Consider the following 23,077-nt stretch of genomic DNA (forward strand, 5'->3'; position numbering starts at 1 on the left):
TGAAAGCAGCCTGTGTGTGTTTGAGGTGTCAGTAATGTCAGCGTGTGTGTAATACAGTCGGCAAACAAGGATAACATCAAACGCTCCTATAATGTATTTCCTCACACAAAAACGAGCTCGCTGTGACAGAAGTGGGCCAGCGTTAATCAGTCTTGCTTTACAAATGCGCCTGTGATTTACACCAGTCAGAGATTTGTCGTGTGATCACATGACCAATTTGTCTGCCAGCATTAGAGTTTATTGGAAATGCGGATGTACAGACAAATTGCTGCTTGCGAGATAAAAAAGCCCCCGTCATGTGTGTTCTTTCAGCGGGGTCAGAGGTCAGCTGGAGCTCTTGTGTTCTTCTGCTGTTATCCACTCGAGCAGGTTAATCGAGACATGAGGTCGAATCAAACCCAGGATGTGATTCATCATGCTTTAGTCCTGTCAGCTCTCTTGGCGTTCAAACAGTAATGGAAGGATTTCTCATCTCGGACACTGCAAATATTACTTTCTTCCTCAGTGTTTCTGTCTCGTTTTCCAGCACAAACATCTAAACATTATTACATCCAGATGCATTTTCTGGAGAAGAAGCAAAATGATATACACTACCGCTCAAAAGTTCGGGGTCAGTAAGATTTTTTTATGTTTTTAAAAGAAGTCTCTTCTGCTGACCAAGGCTGCATTTATTTGATAAAAAACAATTAAAAAAAACATATTGTGAAATATTATGACAATTTAAAATGACTGTTTTCTATTTTAATATATTTTAAAGTGCAATTTATTCCTGTGATCAAAGCTGAATTTTCTTCAGTGTCACATGATCCTTCACAAATCATTCTAATATGAGGATTTGATGCTCGAGAAACATTCATTATTATTATCAGTGTTGAAAACTGTTGTGTACAAATTTGTTTCAAAATTCTTTGATGAATATTAAGTTCAAAAGAACAGCATTTATTTAAAATAGAATATTTTCTAACATTATAAATGTCTTTACTTTACTTTTGATCAGTTTAACTCATCCTTGATGAATAAAAGTATTGATTTATTTGATTTCTTTCCCCCAAAAATAAAATTACAATTCTCACTGACCCCAAACCTCTGAACGGTCGTGTTTAATGTTACAAAAGCTTTAGATTTCAGAGAAATGCTGTTCTTTTGAACTTTCTATTCATCAAAGCATCATGAATTAAAAATGTAAATAACTGTTTTCAACATTGATAATAATCATAAATGTTTCTTGAGCATCAAATCATCATATTAGAATGATTTGTGAAGGATCATGTGACACTGAAGACTGGAGTAATGATGCTGAACATTCAGCTTTGATCACAGGATATAAATTACACTTTACTATATATTCACATAGAAAACAGCTGTTTTAAATTGAAATAATATTTTGCAATATTATATATATATGTATTTTTAATCAAATAAATGCATTCTTGGTGAGCAGAAGAGTCTTGGTGAGTAAAAATCTTACTGACCCCAAACTTTTGAATGGTAGTGTGTGTAAAGGGTCGTTCACACCAAGAATGATAACTATAACAATAACTATATTAGCATCCACAATTTTTTTCAGTTTATTGTAAGCGCGCCTCAGTTTTGTCGTCTGTCGCTTTAAATGCTCGAGCTCTTTAAAGCAGGATGGCTTCTGATTGGCTGTCAGTGTTTTTAACATTCATAAGCTGGATTGTTTCTCTGTGTCGTTATCGTTATAGTTGTGCTGTGGACTCTGCTATTCTTTTACTTTAGAATGATTTTCAAAGCTATATCTTTATTGCTATAGTTATCTTCCATGGTGTGAGCTGTGAACGAGTCTTGATTTCTGAAAAATGTATTAAAATTAAGCTAATTTATGCTTGAAACAAAAACAAATATCTGCTAATTGGGTCAGAAAAATAATCTTGATTTCACTTTCAATTAAGTTTGTTTTTCTCCATCGGCAGATATTTGTTCTTCTTTAAAGCACAAATTCACTTGATACATTTTCCAGTCTTAATATCTCATGTATCTTGATTTATGAATGTTTAGATATTTGTGCTGGAAAACGAGACAGAAACACTGAGGAAGAACATCACAAGCGCTGTTTCCCAAATGCAGGAAGTTCTTATAATGTTCACATCTGAAATCCATTGAGCTGAATACAGTATGAGCTCTGTGAGTGTGTCTCTCTCAGGTCAAAGGTCAGGGCACGGGTCAGCTGACCCCCCACTGCGAAACGCTTGAGACAGCATCTTTTTCTAATATTGTGAATTTAAGGATGGATTTTAATCTCTCAGGGTCTCCAAATCCAATATTACACGAGAGATTCAGAGGATGAGAGGAGAATGAATCACGTTCTGTGTCTGACGCGAGTGGAATTGGAAAATCTGGATGTGGTTTGGAGTCTCGGGAAAAGCGCGGGGGGTTTATGATCTCACGTACGCTTATTAAATCAGGGTTTACCTTCCCTGTGACCGTCTATCGACTGCTGCAGGTTTGATAGATGCTGTAAGTGATGCGGTCGCTGCCTTTCAGGAGTAAATGTTCAATTCCTGACTTTAAAACGTTAATCAGGATCCGGAATTGGAATTTAAATTTGAATGCAAATGGAAATTGTTCAATTAAAATGGAACCAAACTCGACATAAACGAATTCAGCTGAAACTGTTGTGTCACTTTAAATTAATGGAAATTTAAACAGTTTAAAAGTGAATATATTATAATGACAAATAGATTGTTATATACACTATTTTTTCTTAAAGAGCAAGGATGAATAAATTGATCAAAAGTGATTTATAATGTTACAAGAGATTCTTTTTAAAATAAAAGCTGAAAGCAAATGAAAAGAATCCTGAAAAATAAAATGTATCACAGTTTCCACAAAAATATGAACACTGATAATAATCATAAATGTTTCTTGATCATCAAATCATCATATTAGAGTGATTTCTGAAGGATCATGTGACACTGAAGACTGGAGTAATGATGATGAAAATTCAGCTTTGATCACAGGATATAAATTACACTTTATTATATATTCACATAGAAAACTGATATTTTACATTATAATAATATTTCACTGTTTTTACTGTATTTTGATCAAGTAAATTTAAACGTCCACTTCAACATCTTGTATGCCAGTTCAATTTAGACTCTCCCATTCTTAAATGACCCTGGTTGTCATGTTAACGATGATCAGTTTAATGACGTTTCATGAGTTTATTATATTTCTGTGCATGAGCTTCAGACACGCGTCTCACTGTCCTCTCCAGTGTCTCACTGTCCTCTCCAGTGTCTCACTGTCCTCTCCAGTGTCTCACTGTCCTCTCCAGTGTCTCACTGTCCTCTTCAGTGTCTCACTGTCCTCTCCAGTGTCTCACTGTCCTCTTCAGTGTCTCACTGTCCTCTCCAGTGTCTCACTGTCCTCTCCAGTGTCTCACTGTCCTCTTCAGTGTCTCACTGTCCTCTCCAGTGTCTCACTGTCCTCTTCAGTGTCTCACTGTCCTCTCCAGTGTCTCACTGTCCTCTCCAGTGTCTCACTGTCCTCTCCAGTGTCTCACTGTCCTCTCCAGTGTCTCACTGTCCTCTTCAGTGTCTCACTGTCCTCTCCAGTGTCTCACTGTCCTCTCCAGTGTCTCACTGTCCTCTCCAGTGTCTCACTGTCCTCTCCAGTGTCTCACTGTCCTCTCCAGTGTCTCACTGTCCTCTCCAGTGTCTCACTGTCCTCTTCAGTGTCTCACTGTCCTCTCCAGTGTCTCACTGTCCTCTCCAGTGTCTCACTGTCCTCTCCAGTGTCTCACTGTCCTCTTCAGTGTCTCACTGTCCTCACTGTCCTCTCCAGTGTCTCACTGTCCTCTTCAGTGTCTCACTGTCCTCTCCAGTGTCTCACTGTCCTCTCCAGTGTCTCACTGTCCTCTTCAGTGTCTCACTGTCCTCTCCAGTGTCTCACTGTCCTCTTCAGTGTCTTACTGTCCTCTCCAGTGTCTCACTGTCCTCTCCAGTGTCTCACTGTCCTCTTCAATGTCTCACTGTCCTCTCCAGTGTCTCACTGTCCTCTTCAGTGTCTCACTGTCCTCTTCAGTGTCTCACTGTCCTCTTCAGTGTCTCACTGTCCTCTTCAGTGTCTCACTGTCCTCTTCAGTGTCTCACTGTCCTCTCCAGTGTTTCATCTGTTCTCCTGCAGTGTGAAGGAGCATCACCACCATCATCATGCCTTTGATAAATGGAACCTTTTCCTTCTCTTTGTTTTGTTCCGTCTGATCCTCTGGGTCGCAACACTTCCCGACTTCCCGCCGTTTTCCTCTTCCTGTGTGTGTGTGTTTGTGTGTGTGTGTGTGTGAGACTGTAACATTCGGTGGCAAACGGCCCGGACCTGCCAGACTGCATGTTACACTTACTGAGAGACACTGCCAAAGAGCGTCTGTGAGCAGATCATCTCACACACACACACACACACACACACACACACACACACACACACACACACACACACACACACACACACACACACACACACACACACACACACACACACACACACACACACACACACACACACTGGACGGGCTGTGAACTTCCGGGGATCATGTCCTTGAATGGCATCCGTGAGAATTGTCCTAATCTGTGTTGACTTCAGATTACGATGTGTGTGTGTGTGTGTGTATCCCGACTGCAGATCTGCAGATGAACAGAGACTCGAGTGCTTTAGGAAATAACATGTTTAATTCAGTGTTCCAGCAGTCTGAGGTCCTATTATAATCACTCTTTCTCCATTGATGGCTATTCAAACACATCTGTGTATTCTGAATGAAAACAACAACAACAACATATATATTGCTAATATTTCATTATATTGGAGATGTTCTTGGAGGCTCCTAAAATTGTGAAATTCATGTGTTTTATTGTTGTAATGACGAGAGTCTCTGATGTCTTGTTGAAATTAAAAGCACATTAAATCACAATGTGTTCTCACTAGATAACAGTGCAATTGGCAGAAATGTTATTGTGTGTGTGTGTGTACCTATACTTAACTATATTTTATATTTTGTACTTTACCAAAACCTGACAAAATCTCCAAAATCTCCCTTTATGGACATCCTCATTTGTAAATAAATAAAATAAAGTAATTAAAGGTTTTTTGAAAATGTAAAAATGCAGAGAGTTTTCTGTGATGGGTCGGGTTAGTGTGTGTGTGTGTGTGTGTGTGTGTGTGTGTGTGTGTGTGATGGATAGGTTTAGGGGTAGGGTTAGTGTAAGGGGACAGAATATACAGTTTGTACAGTATAAAAACAATTACGTATATGGAATGTCCCCATTTAGATAGCTAAGTAAACGTGTGTGTGTGTGTGTGTGTGTGTGTGTGTGTGTGTGCGTGCGTGCGTGCGTGCGTGCGTGCGTGTGTGTGTGTGTGTGTTTGAGTGCTAATAAACAATGTGTTATATTTTTTTTTCACACACACTCAGCATCTCATGTTTCAGACAGTATCACTAGGGATTCTCATTGGTTATCAAGGTTTTGCTGTGCAGTTGCTAGGGTGTAATGTGTGGTTGCCAGGGTGTTGCTGTCTGATTCTGGTGGTTGCAAGGATGTTCTGTGAGGTTGTTCTTTGTGGTTTCTGTAGTTGTGGTTGCAAGGATGTTCTTTGTGGTTGCTGGGGTTTTTGTGTGGTTGCTAGGGTGTTCTGTATGGTTCTCAGGATGTTGCTATGTGGTTAATAGAGTGTTCTGTTTGGTTGCCAGGGTGTTGCTATGTGGTTCCTACTGTGTTTTTGTGGTTGCCAGGGTGTTACTAACAGATGGTTGGTAGGGTATTCTGTGTGGTTGACAGGGTGTTGCTATGCAGCTGCTAGGGTGTTCTATGTGGTTGCTATGGTATTCTGGCTAGTTGTCAGGGTGTTGCAGTTTCTAGTGTGTGGCTATGCAGATGCTAGGGTATTCTGTGTGGTTGCTATGGTATTCTGGCTAGTTGCCAGGGTGTTGCAGTTTCTAGTGTGTGGCTATGCAGATACTAGGGTATTCTGTGTGGTTGCCAGGGTGTTTCTATGTGATGGCTAGGGTATTATTTGTGGTTGCCATGAGTGTTGCTATCCAGTTAGGGTGGTCTGGGTGGTTGCCAGGGTGTTGCTATGGTGTTTTTTGTGCTTGATTGTTAGGTGAAAGTGTCCTGCATCCTCAAGTCTCAGTGATACACTGCAAAAAAATGCTATTCTTACTTGGTATTTTTGTCTTGTTTCCAGTCAAAATATAAAAACATTCTTAAATCAAGATGCATTTTCTATATAAGAAAAAGGGCAAGATATTTAGTCTTGTTTCCTAGGGAAAAAAATTATAATCTAAATTAAGTGTTTTACTTAAAAAAAGGAAAATGTATCTGAAGGAAAAAAAAATCTTATTTTCCGTTTGCATAAGATTATTTTTCTCAGCCCACTGGCAGATCATTTTACTAGTTTTAAGCAAAATGCACTTAATTAAGATGTTTTCCCCCCAGGAAACAAGACTAAATATCTTGTCATTTTTCTTATATAGAAAAAGCATCTTTATTTAAGAATTTTTGGATATTTGTAAGACAAAAATACTCAGTAAGAAAAGCATTTTTTACAGTGTATTCTGGTCGCTAAATGTTTCAGGTTCTTCCTTTTAATGTACATCTGTCTTTTTAACAGCAAATTAAAACATAATTATATATTTGTATTTCCATTTAACTTTAGTCTATAAAAACAAACTACATAAAATGTATGAGGTTGTGTCATAATTGACTAACTTAAGTATATATATATATAAATGTGAAGTTGAAACACTTACTGTAAATATATTTCTCTCACACACACACGCACGCACGCACACACACACACACACACACAGACACACACACGCATGCACACGCTCACACACACACACACACACACACACACACACACGCACGCACGCACGCACGCACACACACACACACACACAGACACACACACTCAGACAGACACACACACGCATGCACACGCTCACACACACACACACACACACACACACACACACACACACACACACACACACACACACACACACACACACACACACACACACACACACACTCTCTTTCTCTTTCATTAGCATGTACATGATGAGACTGAAGCACTAAAGCAGGGCTGTGAGAAACGCTCTTAGTCGAAGAGTCTTTATGGATGAGGACAAATTGAGAAAGATCCGCCGCCGGCTACGGTGGAGAACGAGAGCGCTGCATATTTAATAGCTCTGCGTTCGTATGTTGTCTTTGTCAAATGAAATAAATGCTGATTAGCATACTTGCCCAAAGGGCGGGCCGACTCTGACAGGAGCGTTCGCTTGCCAGATTTACAATCGGAAAATGTGTTTGATTATTACCCGTATGCAGGCGGAGATCCTGGAAATGTGTTCATTTCATTACAGCACACGAGTGTATCGCTGCACAATCCACAGTACACTGGAAAACCTGTTTCTGTGTCTAAAACTTCTGAAATAAGTCTCTTCTGCTCATCAAGACTGCATTTATTTGATCAAAAACACAGGAAAAATTGTGATATATTATTGCAATGTAAATCAGCTGTTTTCTATGTGAATATATAGTAGCCTAAAGTGTAATTTATTCCTGTGATCAAAGCTGAATTTTCAGCATCATTACTCCAGTCTTCAGTGTCACATGATCCTTCAGAAATCATTCTAATATGATGATTTGATGCTCAAGAAACGTTTTTGTTACTGCTGTAAAAGTCCAGTTATTGCAATCCAGTTTTAGTGAGCACAGAGGAACACACTGACAGTCATTTATTTCTCTGTTTGTCTGTTAACGGGTTTATTTGGCTCTTCCCGTGTGAAACTCTGTCGTTTGGATTCATGACATGCTTCAGGTGTTCGTTTTATTCCATTAATGAACTCAAACGCCACAGAATACTGATCAGAATAGAGTGTAATGCATTTCAGAAATGTGCATCACACACACACACACACACACACACACACACACACACACACACACACACACACACACACACACACACACACACACACACACACACACACACACACACACACACACAGTATTATTTTAATTTAATACTGTGAAGCTGCTTTGATACAATCTGTATTGTGAAAAGTGCTATACAAATAAACTTGACTTGACTTGACACACACACACACACACTTTTATCAGTGTATGACAGTTTGATAATCGATATGCTCAATGAAAGATTCAGTGTTCATAGGTGTAATATTTTGCAATTAAATCTTGAGAAATAATGTTTGAGTTAACATTTTAAGAGTTTGTCTTGTGGGTTAGGGTTAGGTTAGGGTTAGGGTTGTGTAAAGGGTTAGGGTTAGGGTTAGGTTAAGTGAACATCAGTACTGAAGCAATTTTAATACAATTTACTTTCATAACACCCTTTATATCAAGTCCTGCTCTTCCTTTTCTGTTTCACTCAGAAATGCAGCACATTATGAAGGTAAACAGGTTGTGATTGTTGGCTTTAATGTGTTCTACTGTTCTTCTGTGGTCTGTAATGTAGGAAACTGTAGGAAACTGTAGGAAACAGGGACGAGCGCCACACCACATTTACACCAAAGATCACATAATCAAATCCCATTTTGAGAGTAATTAGCCTTAATTAGTCCAAACGTTGAACTTGCTCTGTGCTGTCCATCTTAATAAAGCTCACAGAATAACATCAAGAGTTTTCTCTGTAAGGCTCAGCTCAGTTATGAGCTGGGAAAAATATGAGATGGGAGGAAAAATTATATTTCAGTGATTTTCAACTGTCTGATTTGTTGCCTTTCTCCTGAAATTATTATGCAGAAATAAAAATAGTAATTAATGAGTCAAATATTGACCGTTGCATTGCTCAGATATTTTGGTCTTTGGAGAATTTGAGATGTTTGAGTTCATATTGAGATCTTTAGCATCTGGGCTGATTTAAGCACAATATGAGACATTGTTAAGATCTCAGATTATTTTTCTCAGAGGAAACATTTGGATACTACAGACAGAGCCCTAGAGTTTTGTGAGCGAATGCAAACGTTTTACAAGCGAACGCAGAAGTTTTGTGAGCGAACGGAAACGTTTTACAAGCGAACGCAGGAGTTTTGTGAGCGAATGCAAACATTTTACAAGCGAACGCAGAAGTTTTGTGAGTGAACGCAAACGTTTTACAAGCGAACGCAGAAGTTTTGTGAGTGAACGCAAACGTTTTACAAGCGAACGCAGAAGTTTTGTGAGTGAACGGAAACATTTTACAAGCGAACGCAGAAGTTTTGTGAACGAACGCAAACGTTTTACAAGCGAACGCAGAAGTTTTGTGAGTGAACGCAAACGTTTTACAAGCGAACGCGGAAGTTTTGTGAACGAACGCAAACGTTTTACAAGCGAACGCAGAAGTTTTGTGAGTGAACGCAAACGTTTTACAAGCGAACGCAGAAGTTTTGTGAGTGAACGGAAACATTTTACAAGCGAACGCAGAAGTTTTGTGAACGAACGCAAACGTTTTACAAGCGAACGCAGAAGTTTTGTGAGTGAACGCAAACGTTTTACAAGCGAACGCAGAAGTTTTGTGAGTGAACGCAAACGTTTTACAAGCGAACGCAGAAGTTTTGTGAACGAACGCAAACGTTTTACAAGCGAACGCAGAAGTTTTGTGAGTGAACGCAAACGTTTTACAAGCGAACGCAGAAGTTTTGTGAGTGAACGCAAACGTTTTACAAGCGAACGCAGAAGTTTTGTGAGTGAACGCAAACGTTTTACAAGCGAACGCAGAAGTTTTGTGAGTGAACGCAAACGTTTTACAAGCGAACGCAGAAGTTTTGTGAGTGAACGCAAACGTTTTACAAGCGAACGCAGAAGTTTTGTGAGTGAACGCAAACGTTTTACAAGCGAACGCAGAAGTTTTGTGAGTGAACGGAAACATTTTACAAGCGAACGCAGAAGTTTTGTGAACGAACGCAAACGTTTTACAAGCGAACGCAGAAGTTTTGTGAGTGAATGCAAACATTTTACAAGCGAACGCAGAAGTTTTGTGAGTGAACGCAAACGTTTTACAAGCGAACGCAGAAGTTTTGTGAGTGAACGGAAACATTTTACAAGCGAACGCAGAAGTTTTGTGAACGAACGCAAACATTTTACAAGCGAATGCAGAAGTTTTATGAGCGAACGCAAACATTTTACAAGCGAAAGCAAACGTTTTACAAGCGAATGCAGAAGTTTTGTGAGTGAACGCAAACGTTTTACAAGCGAAAGCAAACGTTTTACAAGCGAATGCAGAAGTTTTGTGAGCGAACGCAAACGTTTTACAAGCGAAAGCAAACGTTTTACAAGCGAATGCAGAAGTTTTGTGAGCGAATGCAAACATTTTACAAGCGAACGCGGGAGTTTTGTGAGCGAACGGAAACATTTTACAAGCGAAAGCAAACGTTTTACAAGCGAATGCAGAAGTTTTGTGAGCGAACGCAAACATTTTACAAGCGAACGCAGAAGTTTTGTGAGCGAACGCAAACGTGTTACAAGCGAATGCAGAAGTTTTGTGAGCGAACGCAAACGTTTTACAAGCGAACGCAGAAGTTTTGTGAGCGAACGCAAACATTTTACAAGCGAAAGCAAACGTTTTACAAGCGAATGCAGAAGTTTTGTGAGCGAACGCAAACATTTTACAAGCGAACGCAGAAGTTTTGTGAGCGAACGCAAACGTTTTACAAGCGAATGCAAACGTTTTACAAGCGAATGCAGAAGTTTTGTGAGCGAACGCAAACATTTTACAAGCGAACGCAGAAGTTTTGTGAGCGAACGCAAACGTTTTACAAGCGAATGCAGAAGTTTTGTGAGCGAACGCAAACATTTTACAAGCGAACGCAGAAGTTTTGTGAGCGAACGCAAACGTTTTACAAGCGAATGCAGAAGTTTTGTGAGCGAACGCAAACGTTTTACAAGCGAATGCAGAAGTTTTGTGAGCGAACGCAAACGTTTTACAAGCGAACACAGAAGTTTTGTGAGCGAACGCAAACATTTTACAAGCGAACGCAGAAGTTTTGTGAGCGAATGCAAACGTTTTACAAGCGAATGCAGAAGTTTTGTGAGCGAACGCAAACATTTTACAAGCGAACGCAGAAGTTTTGTGAGCGAACGCAAACGTTTTACAAGCGAACGCAGAAGTTTTGTGAGCGAACGCAAACATTTTACAAGCGAACGCAGAAGTTTTGTGAGCGAACGCAAACGTTTTACAAGCGAATGCAGAAGTTTTGTGAGCGAACGCAAACGTTTTACAAGCGAATGCAGAAGTTTTGTGAGCGAACGCAAACGTTTTACAAGCGAACACAGAAGTTTTGTGAGCGAATGCAAACGTTTTACAAGCGAACGCGGGAGTTTTGTGAGCGAACGCAAACATTTTGTAAAAGAATGCAAAGTTTCTCGGGGGAATGCAACAGTGTTACAAGAGAATGGCAAAAAATTGTGAGCAAACGCAACGTTTCTTCGGGGAACACAATACTTTTACTGAGCGAAAAACAAACGTTTTGCGAGCAAGTGCAAAGATTTGACAGCGAAGATTCTCAAAAAACACAAACCGTTAGCAATCAAGCAAACGCAAAAGTTTTTTGTGAACTCAAATGATTTGCAAACAAGTGCAACATTTCTCAGGGGAATGCAAAAGTTTAGAAAGCAAACGGCAAAAAAATATATAACGTTTCCTCCATCCCATATTTTTCTCCATCCCCGTGTCCCTTTATCGGCTCCGTAAGATACTCCAGTCGGATCTCCGTTTCACTCAGTTTCGGTCTTGGAGGAACAGTTGAGAAAGTGAGGAGGATCTTATTTGTAATTTTTCCTTTCTCTACTTGACCTTTAAGTACAGCATTCAAGAAACACATGTTTGGCTAAAAATAAACTCGAGATGAAGTCACTCTATAATTTCAGCTGTGATTTTCCTCTTTTGAAAACAGTCTGGTGTATTTGTGCTCAAACCTCTCGAGTCCCGAACCGGCTGATAAACCATCAGACTGACTACGAGTGACAGAAAACCACAAATGACAGCGTGACGTTGCTTTCTTCACCCCGCAGGCGCCGTGTGTGTGTGTGTGTACACACCCTTTAGATTCCTCAGGAACGGGCCAATTTCCTATTTCAGACCACAAAATACACCCGCAAGCCTCAGCTCAGAGTGTGTGTGTGTGTAGCGCCAGACTAAGAAGATATCTTCCTCTTGTCAGGTGTTTGTGTGTGTGAGTGTGTGTACTCACCTCTGCTTATCTGTTCTTTGTGTTTTACAGCATCCATGATCACAGAAACCGGGAGAAGGTCGTGTCTCAAGCTGAAAGTGTTTGTGAGACCACCAAGTAAGTGTCATTGATTCTAAAACACACACACACACACACACACGTTTGATTCTGTCAGTGCTTCTTTCAATGCCTCACTTTAATGGCGGGTGACTGCTTCTGTGTGATGATGTCACGGGCTTTCCTTTGATTGGCAGGTGGGTTGGGCTGCTGATTTATCACTAACATGACTGGCTTACGGTATCTTTTTCATTTCTTCTGTTTTTGTAGATGGCTGCGAGAAAACCATAGGCGTTCATGACCGCGTTTTTGTCGATGACAAAGTAGACAATGCATTAGAACCAAGAGGTCAGTATGGCTTGAAATCACCTTGGCTTTGTTCAGTCTGTGTCTCTGTCCTTTAATTCCTCTAATACCTCTGTGCATGTGTGTGTGTGTGTGTGTGTTGTTGCTTTAATGTACCTTTACGTTCAGGATTTGAGTTGTGTCTGCGGCTTCTCTGACACTTCAAACCACAAGGACTGCTTTATTTATTTATGCATGAGGTACACTTCGTATTAATAATGCATTCTCTTGTAATAGCCGTCTGTCAACATCTCCACCATGTGAACGTGCAATTAAGTGACCAGAAATTAGCCATGTGACCTTTCAGTGAGACAAAAGCCTCAGTCAGTCAGTGTCTATCATGCCTTCCAGCTGAAATGCATGAATTAGATTTACACTATGCATCAGTATATGCATGCATGTCGGCTGTGGTGAGAATCAAGATGCAAAACTCAGATATCCACAATGTTTTTGTGCCAAATTAGTGTTTGGCTCTCTAAGGAGTCACATGGAACGACGCCAAGCTTGCTTTGGCTTCTGCTTGATAAAACCCATTACATCCGAACACATGGCACTTACTAGCATATGCACGACTATCGCCTCGTAATATTTATTGCCATTACTGTCACGGTAGCCATGACTTTCATGGTGACATGATCAAACATTGGAGCTGCATTCAAATTCAAGATGTGATGAAATAGACAAAGAGAAAAAGAACATAGTGTTGACCGTCGGCATGAAGTCTTAACAGCCGAAATGACTGTCTGACCAACCAGCTTGCTTTGTTTTACAAGCTGTTTAATTGTGAATACGTCCACATCTGTATCAAAATCCAGTCATAAAAATGAAATTCCAAATTTGGCAAAATTTGGATAAAAAAAAAAATCTAAATAAGGGCTGTAAACTTAATCAAATCACAATCTGGACTAGTGTCTTTAATATTAAAGTGTAAAACGACTATAGGTCTAGTAGTCTACTCTATAATTAATATGTCTAGTATAAATGTTAAGTGAATGATTTACTGAAGCACTTTCACCATTTCATTTGAGAAAACTCGTCAGATACACACAAAAACTCAAAGATATGGAAGCTTATTTCCGCCACAGAATAAAACATTTAAAAAGACAATTGCGAGTTTACATCTCACAGTTGTGAATTTACATCTCGCAATTCTGCCTTTATTTCTCCCAATTGTGTGTTATAAAGTCGGAATGGCGAGATATAAACTCGCTATTGCATGAAAAAGTTTATTTCTCGCAATTGCGAGTCTATAGGTCGATTTTTTTTTTTTTTTTTTTTTTGCGACAGAAACGGCTTCAGCCAATCACAAACTACAAGGACAACAATTTGAAAAGACAATACGTGGCGTAGCATTGCCAACCAACTCGGTTATCCCGACTGTGAGTATGTTGTGTGATAGTTTTAGTCGTTGTATAGTCCTGTGCTGTGTAGGCTAGCAGGCTAAACTACATTTGGGATAGAAAGCTAACACTATTATCGTCAAAGATAGAGACAGAGACCGTGTTTACTTTGAACAAAATGTAGTGAGACTATTTATGGCTGCTTTTAGTATACTATACATTCTTTGTGTGATATCTACAGTTTCTAGTCGAATGATTTTAACTTGTTACTTCGTGTGTAACATGTAATGTGTATTGACATTTACCAAACGCACTGTTTAGTTGAAGGCGCAAAAAAACTGTGGGAAAACCTCAGGGACACCTATGGGAGGAAGAGGAGAGAGGAATAGGAAACTAAGAGTGAACATTAGCATACTCCCCTTCAGACTCTCTGTTCTGTAAGATTGGGTGCACCCAAAACCTTCTTTTCTGTCTTTTAAAGAAAATGAAAAGCTCGTCTTCACTGGATGATGATGATGATGATGAAGTGTCCATGTTTTCTCAGCTGTCGGCGCGTAAGTTTTGGAATGTTGAAGCTCTGAACGTCACAGACGTGGCAAATTCGCGTCGCGGCTGATGTGAATGGTTTTGACGCGAACTATTCGCACACGAACTATTTGCTTTTTCATTTCGCTTTTTCGTTTCGCTTTTTCGTTACGCATCCGGTGTGAAAGGGCCTTAAATCTCACAATTCTGACTTTATAACACAATTTCGACTTTATATCAAGCAATTCTGAGATAAAAAATCTGAGTAGCGAGATGTAAACTCGCAGTTGTGAGGAAAAAAAGTCAGAATTGTGGAATAAAACTTACCCTAGATAAACTGAGATAAATTACCCTTTTTATTTTTTATTCTGTGGCAGAAACAAGCTTCAATCTTCATAACAACGCATCAAAATAAAAGTTCTGTTTCACTTGGTTTTGTCCACGTTTTCACCTTTAACCTCGGTTGTGCTGAACTTTGTTTGCCAAAAATGAAAGGAATTGTTTAAATTTCATTTGATTCCATTTTAAAAGATTGATGAAATTGTTTAATCAATTACTCAAAGATTGATTAAAGATTGATGTATTTATTTGTCTACCACCTTTTTTATTTAAGTTTTTTATTCAATCATAAAACACAGAATTATTAAAACACAACACAGAGTTTCTTAAATTAAATAGTTGTAGCTCACTATTATCGTTACAATTTTAATAAATTATTAAAATTGTTGAAGTTTTATCCATTAAATTGATTAGACGTCCTTTTTGATTATTAACTATTAAAATGGAATATGGAAAAATTCAACAGAATTTGGGGGCAAATAAAACATACAGGAAATGCTTGACAATTTTAATGGAAATATATGTAGACTTTGAACAAAGTCTGGATTGCATATTCAATCACTCAACAATCAGGCGATCAGTGGGCGAAAAACTTTTTAAATGCATGCTTATATCAATCAACACTGCTGATAATGTCAGCGTAGATTAACACAGTATTGTTTTATCGTGCAGTTTCACCTTGCAAACACACACACACACACACACACACACACACACACACACACACACACACACACAGTGTCATGCTGGAGGCATTGATTTATTAGTCCAGATTCCCACTGAGGCTGAAGGTGTCTGTCTGCCCGCCTGAATGAGCCAGCAAACTACTCTGTCCTCTCAAGCATATTTATCTGTCTCTTTTAGCGTCACACCTGTCTGTTCCCACACTGACGTCCTCAGACTCCACTGAGACCGTGTGCTTTCCAAAGCCATATCACACTCACTGGTGATAACCGCAGTCTGTGTGTCTACACCAATAAACGTGGAGAAATGCACTGAGCTCTGCCTCCATTATTATTGAGGCTTCCAACAAGGATATTCTGGGTTATTTGCTGCTTAAAGTTCAGACTGCATGGCACCATCATTGAGATATTATTATAGTTTTTGTCAATATTTCAAAAAAAAAAAATTTGTATTGTATGTTTTTTTAATTTAATTTTAAAGTTTTAGTATTTTTATTGTCCCTTTTTGTCAATTTTATTATTTTCTGTTTGGCAATTATCTTGAATTCAATAAGTTCAGTTTATTTTCCCCCAGAAGGCCGCCTGTGTTGTAAGATGTTGCTATTTGGTTGAATATAGGATCTCACACCAGGGGACCAAAATTCACTGTCAGGACAATATCTAACGCAGACATTAATATTAATGTAGAATACTGACAGCTGGCGTTGATTGGTATTAAGTAACCAAAATTCAATGTCTTCCAAACGCCAACATCATTCTGATGTCAAACACTAACAGTTAGTCATGAGTAAGGTAAACAAAACTCAATGTCTGTTTATGTCATAATGCTAATGTCCACACAATGTTCAATTTATGACACCATTACACTTTGAAATTTTGCTGGTTTTAAGTTGTGCCGTTAAGTAACCAAAATTCAACGACTATTCCCATTTTCAATCAAAATTTGACATCTGTCTAACATCTTTCTGATGTGACATTGACGTCCAGTGGCCGTTGCGTTTATATTTTATTTTATTTCAGTGAAAGTCTGTTTTATTTTAATGACGGAAATGTTTTTAATGATTTTGGTTTAAGTTAAGGGAAGACACCACATGTGAATAGGGTAAAATAAATATTATAAATATAAAAATTACCACACCTCCCCAGTTGATTGATTACATTAAAAAGAAATTGCAATTATTTTTGTATTACAAGTTTTCTGAAATGTTATATTAAAATGTGCAAAGTATGCATGATCTAATTAAATACGCACTAATTTGCATAGATTTCCAGAACGTAAATCTGAACATTGGTTAAAGTCAGGTTCAGAATTCTTGTTTGATTTTGTTGACCAATTAGAGTTCAAGTTTTATTGATTGATTGATTTGATTTTTGATTTATCTTTTGATCACCATGTTTTATAGGAATGAAATGTTGTATAAAATCAGGTGAATGACATATGAACAAAAACCTCTGTAAAAACCTTCAGAATATAGATAGGAATAAATCTGTAAGTTTGGGTGCATGCAAGTGCTGCTAAAATGGAGATAAAAACTCATTTTGAGAAAATGGCTTTTAAAGATATGCACTGTATTTGAAACCTACAGACACAAAGAGATAAAGTGCAATAAAATGAACACTTAATCATGTATTTTGCATGATTTCTTTGCACCAGTCTGACACATGTTATGAAAATCTGAATTTTGTCAAATTGACCAGTGCATGAAAAAGCAATATATTTGCCTTAACTATAAAAACCCTGACATGCAGTATCTGAGTTAATCAAATGTTCTCCATCTCCTCATTTCTAGACGACACCAGTCACGAGGCCGAACCGTCCCGGAGCGACGTGTCGACTTCAGGCCTGCGCCACCAAACATCACGCCCCCTACTGGCGCTCCTGGTGCTGTGCATCTCTGTGTTCCTCACCTTATAGCCCCTCACCTGACCCCGAATCAGCCCTCCAGAAACACAACACAGCGGGACCGAGGGCTTTGAGATCCACCAGGAACACTTTAGCTCTGCTTTTCTTTTGTTTTCCAAATATTTAAGTGGTCTTTCGCTGTCTTTTATTAGGAAAAGTCGATTAGCCGCGCAAAGAAGAAATGCAGATCACCTGTTTAACCAACCGACCAATCAACTTTGACGGCCGCTCACGGGGGATTGGCTGGCTGGGAGGAAGGGGGCGGAGTCTGAGCGTTTTATTTGTGTCCATTGGGAGCGAGTCGCTCCTTTTGTCGGTAATTAGAGCAAGTGTTAAGAAACGCCGAACACCCTGTGAGAATTGTTCGAGTTGAAGGTTCATAGGTGGGTGTCACATAAAACAGACATAAACATCAAACCTTAACCGAGTTCACCGGCTCTGCTGTTAGCGATAAATATACAAAGACTTCTTGCCTTTCGTCCTTCGTCTGCCTTCTCTTAACAAATTGCAGAATTCATTGGAAGAAGCGGTCTGTTACGCATCTCGCCGCATGGATCTTTCCCAGTAGAAGGAAGATGCTAGATGAGTTTGTTAGTCTAAATAATCTGATTTGTGTGAATTTGGAATTGATTCTATACAGCAATTTGAGGGACTTGTCTTAGTAGACCACACCACTAAAAACAATGATTTTGTATTTTGTAAGATAAACTTAACTGCAACATAAATATCTATATTTTTCCTATGACCTTTTATCAATTGATATGAGATATCAACATTGACGGATCATGGAAATTCTTTTCTTGTCATAACTGTGTGTCCGACTCTATTAGGAACCAAATACCGAAGGGGGCTTCACACACCATGCTTTCCCCTTTCATATGGGTGGGAAAAGTAAACGTTTATTTGAATAGGCCTTATACTGTACACAATACTAATATCTCCTGGAAGTGCTTCAAATTCAGCATTTCGATGGGGGAATTACGTTTTTTGTTTTTTTTTGCATCATTAATGCATTTGTTTGTTCTGTAGCTGTTAATCTGTGCAAATCCGACTCGTTTAATATGCTGATGCGACATACGCAAGACATTATAACATGGGCATTCTCCTCCGACAGCCTTACATACGATGGAGGAACCGATGGGCGAATCTCACCAAAACTGTCTAGCGACTCATATTTCATCCCAGAATCAAAAGACAAAAATAAGAATTTACATTTTGCCTGAACAAAATGAAAACGATTTTAACCATTAAGATTTTTTTTGCATTGTGACTATAATTACATTTAAATGAAATATAATAAAAATTCCCACACCCCTATTTTGACATACCCCAAAAATAAAAAGGTTGCTGTTCATAAGTCGTCCTTCTGAATTGACACATAACCAACATATATTTAGAAAGCCAACACTTGAGAGTTTACAGTTCAAGACTCAGACCGTTATTAATATGGAGATGTAATATAAGCTCAATAAACTTAAAAATATTAACAATATATATTTTAAATGAAAAAAAAAGGATGTGGCTGTAGTATAGCAACTTAGAAACACAATGAAGCTAAAGCCACAAGTGTGGTCATGCTTCATTTCAAATCTGAGGATGTTATCTCTAAAACTATGATTTTTATGAAACATTTTATAAGACCATGTGAGTTTTTAGAGAAGGCTGATAAAATTGTATTGCCCTTTAAACACCCAATTGCACTCTATTGTCATTGGCTGGTGGGTCAAACTGCCCCTATTCATGTGACTATTGTTTTCACTTGACAAACCTTTCATACCTCTGACCTACTCTTCATTATTTATGTATAAAATTCCCTTAAAATCCACACTTTTATAACCTTCATCTGCTCTGCCCGACATTGATTTTGCAATTTCGTTTGGTGACACTAATCACACACTTCATCTTAAATGGTGAAGTATTTAGATTGATTCATCATGATAAATGATTAAGAATCATTAAATAATCTTCATAGATACAACTGTTGATTTTAATAATGTGCAAGTAAATGTTGAAATTAACATGAACTAAGATTAATGCTTAAGTATTGTTAGTTCATGTTAACTAACTAATGTCACCAAGTGAAACCTTATTGTAAAGTGTTTCATTAGCCAAAGCGACTTAAAAATTAGGAATACAATCGATTCACATTAATTGCTCATTGTTAGTTCAATGTAGTTAATCGAGAATTCCGAAAGTAAAACATGCAATTTTAACGGTCCTCCAACAGGCTTCAATTTCTTCATGAAAAATGTAATTATGTGATCTGGTATAAAATGTGATCCGGACATGTTTTATTTTGTGTGAGATTCACCCAAATAGACTTTAAACTTGTTTGCCTGGTCACTCCCTTCGTCACGTTTCAGTTTAGGACCCTCGATGAGCCGTTCAGCGCTCGTGTTGTGAGACTGAAGATTGAAATGGACGTTTCCGCGGGGAGGAGGAGGGAGGGTTCAGTCAGAGAATACGCATTCCTAACAATAAACAATACTGTGGACTTTTCAAACAGTCACAAATTGGATAATGTGTTCTGCCTTTTTGATTCTCACTAGGCCTGTTTGGCTCTGCTAGTCCTGCCGCGCTCGCGGAGAGAAACTGCGTCTCGTGTTTGTTTTCGTTCGAACGGTAACGACGCGATTTCAGCAGCTCGGCTTCGCGACACCAGGACTAGAGGAAACACACCATATGTGCTCCGTTTCATGGTTTACACTAGAAACTATGAAAGAAACTTTTGAAAATCAGCTTCAGTAGTATTTGTATCATTTGTACTCCAATTATTACCATTAATACCATGCTTTGTACACACTTTGAACTGGGAAACAAGAATCAGCGTATTACATGGATACTGTGTATCCTGAAGTAGTCGAAAACATAACATTATAGTGTTAGAATACTACTTGTTTTTTGTACCTTTCTGGAGGACAAGAAAAAAAAAAAAAACTAGACACTTCATAAAACATTGATTGTTATGATTAATTATTAATTATTATTATTCAGCATCATTGTTATATGTTATTATGGATACCGCATTAAATGTTATGATCAAAATGTGTTGTACATAATGTTTGATATTAAGGTATTAATTTGATTCACATGTCTTTTCTTAAAAAAAAAACTGAGTAAAGTAAAATGTTGGAAGTGAATGCATTCGACAAACGCAACGTTTTCTGCAGCCAATGAGTGGACACTTTTGAACTGCGTTCTGAGGCCCCGAGCCAATAGGAACGCTTCATCTACCTTTCTGTTTTTATTTTTTAAATCTCCTGGCAAAGTTTTTGATTTCCCGCACGGATCCGATCAGAAGAGGACGATGGTTCTTGAGTCGCCGTTCGTGGCGCAGCGTTTGTTTACGGACTGTGTTTTTTTAACGGAAGGAACTTGCTGGTTTCATAACGTGGCATGTGCATGGACTTGATAAAGAAAAAAAAAAAGTTAAATAAAGTGTTCTTTTGGCTGTTTTCACATCTTCTTTTCTCGACATGTTTGTGAAATGTTAGTCTTTCTTCTCACCCCGTAAGTGTGTGTCGTAGTTCCACTGAAATGAGAACGTTACACAGGAGAGTTGTGTAGTTTTGCACAAAGCGCTTCGGCTAACAGCGTCTAGCACTACTTCATAATGTTTCGCTGAAGGTTCTTGAGTTGTTGTTCTTTTGTTGTTCTTTGTTATCAATGATTTTGAGAATAAATCTTCTGCCTTCAGTCCGCGTGAAGGCCCGTTCACACCAAAAACCAGATCTATAACGATAACCATAACTATATTAGCGTCCACACGTTGTTTGTTCTATGCGTGCTGCATATTTTTCATCTGTCCCTTTAAACACTCGAGCTCTTAAAGCAGGATGGATTCTGATTCCAAGGATATTGTTTGTCATTATCGTTATAGTTGTGGTGTGGACATTTAGAACGTATTTTTAGAAGTATATATTTATGGTTATCGTTATAGTTCTCGTGTGTGAACAAGTCTTGACTCTCTGTCAGGGTTGAGGAACATTCACACGTTCAGTTCTTGTGTGTGAATTTGAACTGAACAGGAAGTAGAATTCAAATATTAATTAGAATTTGCTGAATTCCCATTTTTATTTTAAAAAATCAATTTTTTTTAAATATAAATGTAAACATTATTCTAATGTTTCTAGATACTGTGTATGGATAATTCATACTGAAAAAATGAAATGCATTATTTAAAACGAAATTTGATGGAATGAAATCCAAAGAAACGAATGTAAATTCTGCGTCCGGTTTGCGGTTCAGTTCCTCTTCCGGTCTGAAATCTGCTGGACTCTGACAGATGTATCGGTGATGGTGTTTTACACTTGCCTTAGTCAACCAACACCCTTACTGGCGTCTCTGTTCTCTTCACTGAAGTGTGCTGGAGAAATCAAGTGTGTGTGTGTGTGTGTGTGTGTGTGTGTTTATTCAGATCACATTCACTCCTGTACTTCTGATGACACTGGTTCTGCTGTTTTCATTTTCTCTTCTGTACTTGCTTTTTTTCCCACTGTACAAACAGGAACAAACTTTTGAAAAAAAGAAAAGAAAAAAAATTAAGTTCTGTATTTGTATATACACGTGTCTGAACAACTATAAATAATAATTAAAGAAAAAAAATGCATTGCTTGGCTGGTTTATTGTGCTTGGTTTAGTCAGGGCTAGTTGTCACACTCCTGTGAATATTTCTTATTACTATCTAAAACCTTACAAAAACCTCAAAAGCTTACAGTGACTTGCAATAAAAGATAATTTGGTTCTTACTCCATATTCTTACTCCATATTCTGTATGCAATTTCACATTCATTCGATAAGTTCACTATGATTTCTATTTGACTAGTATAAATGTGAACATAATGGAGTACTGATTAAGACTGGAAAAGAAATGCTTTTGTTTGACTCATGCACTCAGACAAGCATAAAGTTAAAAACTGCACTGTATTCCTACATTCATTTCGATTAAAAGTAACATTAGGTTGCACTGATTTTATCGAGGCCCATTAAAATGTAATGGTTAAAAATGACATGCAAACATCTGATATTCCAAGAAAAACATCTAAAAATAATTACATGCTTTATTAAAGTTATATAATGCATTACACACAAAAGATATTAAATATATCACTGTATGCAATGGGATTTTATACACAATTTACATAAAAGTGATTAAAGACAATCCACAGTAATACATAAGAAATACAAATAAATGCATTTTGAATGCGGAAATAAATTGATACAGTGCAATTATTAGGATGATGCAATGTAAGTTAATAATGGGCACATACTGTCTCTTCACATGCCTATAAAGGAACGTTTGACAAAAAAAAAAATATATATATATCTTTTTTTTTTTTTTTTGCATTTTGCATGTTAAGAAGAGATTGTTTACCGTGTTTTTAGATCAAATGAAGTAAATACTACAGAAAAAAAAAAAAAAAAAAATCTAAATATATATATTTTTTTTATTCCAGGCAAGAATAAAAAAAGAGTAAATTAGTACTCAATCCAAGCTTGTAGAAACTAAAGCTTGAACTTATAAGTATATTTTACTTGGAATTGTTTGTTATGTTTACAACGATTCTTTGAGTAAGTATCAAAGTTATCAAATTAAGTAAAACCTACTCAACTTTCTGATACTGCTGTTCCCATCATGCACTGGGGCATGAAGATTTAATACGGTTGCATTGTTCTAGTTGTGTTTACCCTGTTT

General features: G+C 38.0%; 1 protein-coding gene across 2 annotated transcripts in view; it reads left to right on the plus strand.

Moving 5' to 3' along the window:
• Positions 1 to 21,473, plus strand: part of efna5b (ephrin-A5b) — a 135,424-nt gene extending 113,951 nt beyond the window's left edge. Inside the window, exons 3-5 of one of the 2 annotated variants that reach the window (XM_082188940.1) lie at positions 12,242 to 12,307; positions 12,518 to 12,595; positions 17,270 to 21,473. In XM_082188940.1, the coding sequence (XP_082045066.1) occupies positions 12,242 to 12,307; positions 12,518 to 12,595; positions 17,270 to 17,394 (269 nt within the window). In that variant the 3' untranslated portion in view covers positions 17,395 to 21,473. The remainder of the gene's footprint in view (positions 1 to 12,241; positions 12,308 to 12,517; positions 12,596 to 17,269) is intronic. The other variant, XM_082188941.1, reaches the window with a different exon arrangement.
• Positions 21,474 to 23,077: the final 1,604 nt, after the last annotated feature.

This window comes from Leuciscus leuciscus, assembly GCF_965113295.1.
Source record: "Leuciscus leuciscus genome assembly, chromosome: 13".
NCBI lineage: Eukaryota > Metazoa > Chordata > Actinopteri > Cypriniformes > Leuciscidae > Leuciscus > Leuciscus leuciscus.